The sequence below is a fragment of the Caloenas nicobarica genome, chromosome 21, assembly GCF_036013445.1.
Source record: "Caloenas nicobarica isolate bCalNic1 chromosome 21, bCalNic1.hap1, whole genome shotgun sequence".
Taxonomy (NCBI): domain Eukaryota; kingdom Metazoa; phylum Chordata; class Aves; order Columbiformes; family Columbidae; genus Caloenas; species Caloenas nicobarica.
Window position 1 is genome coordinate 6,317,602 of NC_088265.1, and position 6,861 is coordinate 6,324,462.

Below are 6,861 nucleotides of genomic sequence, written 5' to 3' on the forward strand. Positions count from 1 at the left end.
CCCAGCACGGTCCAAACCTGCCACCCTGTGGTACCTGGCAGTGCAGTAGACATCTGGTCAGAAGAAGACAGCCGTCATCTTTTGCTGCCCCTGTGCTGGTCACATTCGGGCCCTGCTGCAGCTCCAAAGTGCTTATGCCTAGCCACCGCACCACGCAGCCATGCTTGTACCTAAAAGCAAGGGTGTCTTCTCCACTCATCTAGTGGCTTTGTGCTGCCCAAAGACAGCAAAAGCCTGCAAGAAAGGTTTTGGTCACAATGCTAATCTCAAGGTTTCCAGGCCAGGAATGTTTCTTGACGAGTATATCTCATTTGTCCCCGATCCGCTTGCCTTGTCTGTACCACTGGAAGCCACTGAAACTAAAAGCAGATGGAGGAAATGGAAATGTTGGTCCAGCTGCCCACTGGGCCAGACCCAGCTAGGGCGTAAATCAACAAATAGTGACACAAAGCAGAACACCCACCTCCAGCCCCTTCTCCTCTCCATTGTCCTACCAGTCAACATCCACACTTATGACCACAGCCAGCATCTACCCCTATAAACTGTTTTGAGATGTCTCATCCCCACCCCCACCTGCAACTACCAACCTGCCATTACAGGCAAACCGGTAAATCTCATCTAGCGGGTACAGAGGTCCCAGGACAAGACAGCATTGCCCAGCATCCCCATCTCACTTTGGATCCACTTCCCAAAGGAGAACAGCCCCCAGGAACACGTTCTATGGGAACACCCAACAGCTCGGTCATGCAGATTGATCATAGAATCATGGAATGTCCTGAGTTGGAGGGACCCACAAGGATCATGGAGGCCACCTCCTGTCCCTGCAATGACAACCCCACAGGTCACCCCGTGTGTCTGAGGACGTTGTCCAGGCTCTTCTTGAACACTGTCAGGTTGGGGCCGTGACACCTCCCTGGGGAGCCTGTTCCAGTGTCTGGCACCTCTGGGTGAAGAACCTTTTCCTCATGTCCAACTGACCCTCCCCTGGCACATCTTTGTGCCACTCCCCTGGTTTTGTGTGTGCTGAGTGTGTATGTCTTAATCTGTTTGGCCAGTCGTATACATGTGTATATACGTGTGTGTATATTGTAACATCATGGAATGGTTTAGGTTGGAGACGACCTGTAAGATCATTGAGTCCAACCGTTAACCCAGCACTGCCAAGTCCACTACTAAACTATGCACCTAAGAACCTCATCTACACGTGTTTTAAAGCCCTCCAGGGATGGTGACTCCACCACTGCCCTGGGCAGCCTGTTCCAATGCCCAACAGTTCCCCAGATCCAACCTCAACCTCCCCTGGCACAACCTGAGGCTGTTTTCTCTTGTCCTATCACTTACTACCCAGGAGAAGAGACCAACCCCCTCCATGCTCCAAGCTCCTTTCAGGCAGTTCAGAGATCAGAAGGTCTCCCCTCAGCTCCTGTTCTCCAGGCTGAACCCCCAGCTCCCTCAGCCGCTCCCATCACCCTTGTGCTCCAGCCCCTTCCCCAGCTCCGTTCCCTTCTCTCAACTTGCTCCAGCACCTCAAGGCCTTTCTTGGTGTGAGGGGCCCAAAACTGCCCCCAGGATTTGCGGTTCGGCCTCCCCAGTGCCCAGCACAGGGACGGTCACTGCCCTAGGCCTGCTGGCCACACCAGTGCTGGTACCAGCCAGGATGCTGGTGGCCTCTTGGCCACCTGGGCACATGCTGGCTCATGTTCAGCCGCTGTCACCAACACCCCCAGGTCCTTTTCCCCCAGGCACTTTCCAGCTGCTTTTCCCCAGCCTGCAGTGTTCATGGGGTTGTTGTGACCCAAGTGCAGGACCCGGCACTTGGCCTTGTTGAACCTCATACAATTGGCCTCAGCCCAACGATCCAGCTGGTCCACATCCCTCTGTGTGGCCTTCCCACCCTCCAGCAGATCAACATTCCCACCCAACTTGGTGCTGTCTGCAAACTTAGTGAGGGTGCACTCGATCCCCTCGTCCAGATCACTGATAAAGAAATTAAGCAGAACTGGCCCCAGTACTGAGCCCTGGGGAACACCACTCGTGACCGTCCGCCAACTGGATTTGGCTCCATTCAGCACAACTCTTTGGGCCCGGCCATCCAGCCATCTCTTTATCCATCAAAGAGTACACCCATCCAAGGCATGAGCTGCCAGTTTCTCCAGGAGAATGCTGTGGAAAGATCTGTCAAAGGCTGTGTCCAGGTACACAACATCCTCAGCCTTTCCCTCATTCACTAGGTGGGTCACCTTGTCATAGAAGGAGATCAGGTTGGTCAAGCAGGACCTGCCTTTCACAAGCCCCTGCTGATGGGGCCTGACCACTTGTTTGTCTTGTATGTAGCGTGTGATGGCACTCGGGATGATCTGCTCCATGACCTTCCCTGACACCGAGGTCAGACTGACAGACCTGTGATTCTCTGGATGCTCCTTTCAGCCCTTCTTGTAGGTGTGCGTCACATTTGCCACCTTGCAGTCAACTGGGGCCTCCCTGGTTAGTCAGGGCTGCTGCTAAATGATGGCAAGTGGCTTGGTGAGTACCCCTGCCAGCTCCCTCAGAACCCTTGGGTGGATCCCATGGAGCCCCATAGACTTGTGTTTGTCTAAGTGGTGTAGCAGGTTGCTAACCATTTTGCCTTGGACTATGTGGGCTTCATTCTGCTCCACATCCCTCTCTTCCAGTTCAGGGGCTGGGTAGCCTGAGTACAACTGGTCTTACTATTACTCTTTTACAGCAGTAGCCTGTTCTAGTTGGGCTTTGGCCCTTCTAATTTTCTGCTTGTGTAAACTCATGGCATCCTTGTAGTCCTTCTGAGTTGCCTGCCCTTTCTTCCAAAGATCATAAACTCTGCTTTTTTCCCTGATTTCCAGCCAAAGCTCTCTGTGCAGCCAGGCTGGTCGTCTTGCCCACCAGCTAGTCTTTTGGCACATGGTGACAGCCTGTTCCTGCACCTCTAAGATCATCTTCTTGAAGAGCAACTAGCCTTCCTGGACTCCTTGACCCTTCAGAGCTGCCTCCCAAGGGAGTCTGTCAACCAGTCCCCTAAACAGGTCAAAGTCTGCCCTTCGGGAATCCAAGGCAGCACTTCTGCTGACCCACCTCCTTACTTCTCCAAGAATCAAAAACTCTATCAATTTTGTGATCACTGTGCCCAAGGCGGCCTCCACCACCACATCACCCACAAGTCCTTCTCCAGTCGCAAACAGCAGGTCCAGCAGAACCCTTCCCTAGTTGGCTCAGTGACCAGCTGTGTCAGGAAGTTCTCCTCCACAAGCCAAAACCCCGTATAAGAAGTTTTGTTTGAATCTGCAGATAGATGGAAAGTACCTGCACTGACGACTACGGCAAGGTAAGGATTTGACTGAACTGTTTTTGAGTTTTCTCAAAATCTTCATGGACACCAGCTCTGCCTTGAGTTACTTAATGAAGTCTGATGGGTCACAGAAGGGGAAAGAGCCACCATCCTCCATGTAGCTGGGAAGATTGTCTTCTGGAAAGGCTAATTTGAGCTTTTTTTTTTCAGATTCAACCATCTAAAGAAACATGCCTTCCATGTTGGTTTATACATTCACGCAAGACAAAAGTTAAAGCATCCCTTTATTGCATGAACATGAAGCAGTCACTGCTCAGCAAGCAGCAGAACAAAGCATATGTGGAAGCAAATATGGTTTCAGTATTGTCAGCTTCCATTTGTGCACTGTTTCTGGATTCAGCCTTCGTTTGGAAAAAGGACTCATGACCTAAATGGCAAAACATTTCCCTTTCTTTGTTAGCTTTCCAACCCGTTATTTTCTCATGGAGATGCAGCCTTCATCTTTCCTAGACTGTGTTTGATCTGAATCCTCAGAGGATCGTTAGAAAAGCCATATTCAGATGTCTCTACATTTCAGTAGCCTATCTCTCACACCAGCCAGGAGCAGATGCTCAGATAAATGTACGGATCAAGGTCATGTTTTAGCAAAGTTTTGTCTCTGTCAGCCAACTGTAGTACGCACCTCAGTCAGTGACTTTGTCCTAGATATAAGGCTACTGCAACAATGCAGGTCTTACAACTAGCACAGCATTCATTAATCTTGACGTTTTCTATACTCAGATAAGAAGGAACGTAAGAGTGAAAGAAGGTAATGGAGGGAGGAAAGGAAGATGGGAGGAAGGGAGGGATGAAGGAGAAGAGAGAAATAGACAAAAAGAGAGAGAAACCTGAAACATTAGTATGCTCTGTTAGTCAGGACAACAACATCTTGAGACGGGATTATGCAAATAAATGGCTGAAACTCCACCTGTAATGCACTTCTGCTAAGCCTTGTTACTACTAAGCCATCAGCCTTTAAGTTCTCTACCTGCATTGCGGTAGCTCAGAGTCCTCATAGTGTTAACAACAGCCTTTCTACCTTAATAATTTGCCGCTTTTAATTCCCTGCACCCATCCATTTTCCCTAGCCTCCATACGCCCGCATTCTTCACCATTCGTGATCCCGAGGAAACAGCTGCCGCTTGTGGAGTGATTTAGCATCCCTTGACATAGGAACTCAGGGTTTTGCCCTGGCAATATTTTCTCCAGGCGACCCTGGAAAATAAATATGTAATGTAAATTGAAGAGTTAAATAATGATTGAACTGCTTTTAAAATCAGAATTGGTTAGTCTTTGAGAGTCTTGGGTGAAGAAAGCTGGGCATGAAAGATATGAATCAATGAAAATTCTGATGAGCTCAATCCAGGGAGCTGGGGGAAGGGGAAGGAAACAAAAGGGAGAGCTCTGGGAGGGGAGGGAAATGTAGGGAGTTAGAGCAGGTCCTGGGAGCCAGGACTCTTCAGTTCTCCTTTCAGCTCTAGAAGAAGGACTGTGCCAAACTTTACCAAACAGAGCTCCTCACCAATTGCCCCCACCACCAGTCAAAAGCAGGATTTTCTTTCGTGTCTCTGCCCACTCTTTCCCAGTGCCCACTGCAAATATCCTTACCAGGGTGTGAGGCCTCTAGCCTCTCTGGCAATCTGCTTGGCACACCGAATATCATCCTCAATATTATCATCTGAAAGTTCTGTAGAGAAGGGAGAAAAGGTCAGTATGGAGGAAAGCAGAGCAGAGAGAGAGCAGGGATAGATGGGCAGAGAGAAAGGTGTTCATCAGGAAGGGCAGCTGGGATACCGGGGAGATGGATGAATAGGACACAAGGAGAGAAACGCCCAGAGCAGCTGATAGACAGATGTCATGGGCAGATCAAGGTGCTTTCATAGAGTGGATGAAGAAAGACACTCTGTTCTGTCTCACCACTTACTTGAGCAGTTGATACGGCAGGCATTCTTGGATTCACGGGTCTTGCCATCGTTACACCAGTACTTGCTGTTGATCTGAAAGATCCCGTAGTCCCTGCTTGGACCATTGTTATTAAATGCAGCAGTGTTGTAATTGCTCTCATGTTTTACTAGGCAGACCCCTGTGGGAGGAAGAGACAACCCGGAGGAGGAACATCAAATATGCTCAGGGTAAGTAAGAGGAAAGAGATGGAGGGATTAAGGATGAATGAGGAGCTGGAGAAGTAATTAACCTGTTGATATTGTAAGTCTGACAAATGGATGGATAAATGCTCGGAAAGATAAAGGTCCGAATAGGTATTTTTTGTGTAAGCAATAGAAGTGGGCAAGCAAGGGGATGAGGAAGACAGGTGATGAAGTCAAAGGAATGGAGGGACAGAATAGTACTGTTGGAAGATTGCAAAGAAGCTGAGAGGGACAAGGGTGGTATAGGCAGAGAGGTGCAGCAGGAGCTTATTATACTCACAGTCAGCTACAGTTTTGCCCACAAAGCCCTCAAAGCCATGCCGACGAAGGATCTTCACCAAGTCACATCGGGGGAGACGTTTTCCCTGGGTGCCTGGCAGAGCCAGGCCAAGGAAGACGAGAAGAAAGGCGAAGAAGAGCACTGACTTTCTCATCATGCAGTCCACAGCAAGGAAGTGCCAAAATGACTTGAGCTCTCTGTCTGTCAGGACTGCCTTCAGTGTCACCCTTTTATTCCTGTTACCCGGATGAGGACCAACAGGCCAAGCCAAGCATGTCCGGGAAGTCTTGGTGGCCTTTACAATAATAAGCCAATAAGGAAATGGGCCAAAAGCCAAAGACGATTTTTGAGGGTGCCAGTGCCTGTTTCACAAGTGCTGCCTGGATGGGGCATGTGCATGCCACAGACAATCCAGCAGTTCCCAGTTTGATATTGCAAAGGCACAGAGTTACTCCAGCGAAGAAATTTGGACCTAACATTGAGATCATGGTTATGGTTACCATAGGAGTTGAGCTGGGATTTATCTATTAGCAAAGGCTGGGAAAACCTCAAGAGTCCCTGTTAAAGTAACGTCAAAGACTGAGTTTACACTTAAATTATAGTTACCCATGTGTTAGGACCAGCCTTATATTGATGCTATTGATGCAATTTGGAACTGTCCTATGATTTGAGGGTAGGGTTGCTATAGGGACCCATTTTGGGTAATCACAAGAACAGAAGTCACCCCAGGTTGCTCTAAATGAGGGTTTGGCTCCACATGCACTAATTTTAGGATACTGTAGTTACCAAAACTTGATGGTTGGGGTTACAGGCACTTCATGGATCAAAGGCTGTAGTTAATCTGGGTTTCATGGTGTAACCTCAGTAGGTTGCTAAGTCACTTGGTCTTTCCCCAGTGGTGGGTTGAGGGGGAGAATTGTAAGGGTAAAAGTGAGAAAACTTGTGGGTTCAGCAAAAGACAGGGTGGCAGGTAAAGCAAAAGCTGTTCTCCGAAGCAAAGCAAAATAAAGAATTAATACATTGCTTTCCATCAGCAGGAAGATGCTCAGCCACCTTCAGGAAAGCAGGGCTTCATCACATGTACCAGTTAC

At 48.9% G+C, this 6,861-nt stretch overlaps 1 protein-coding gene across 1 annotated transcript; it reads right to left on the reverse strand.

The window, feature by feature from the left end:
- Positions 1–4,497: 4,497 nt before the first annotated feature.
- On the reverse strand, positions 4,498–5,924 carry LOC135997208 (lysozyme C-like). The gene is made up of 4 exons (XM_065649697.1): positions 5,771–5,924; positions 5,268–5,426; positions 4,952–5,030; positions 4,498–4,558 (listed from the first exon to the last, which is right to left on the reverse strand). The coding sequence occupies exons 1-4, from the start codon at positions 5,922–5,924 to the stop codon at positions 4,498–4,500; spliced, it is 453 nt and encodes a 150-aa protein (XP_065505769.1).
- Between the last annotated feature and the right edge of the window lie 937 nt (positions 5,925–6,861).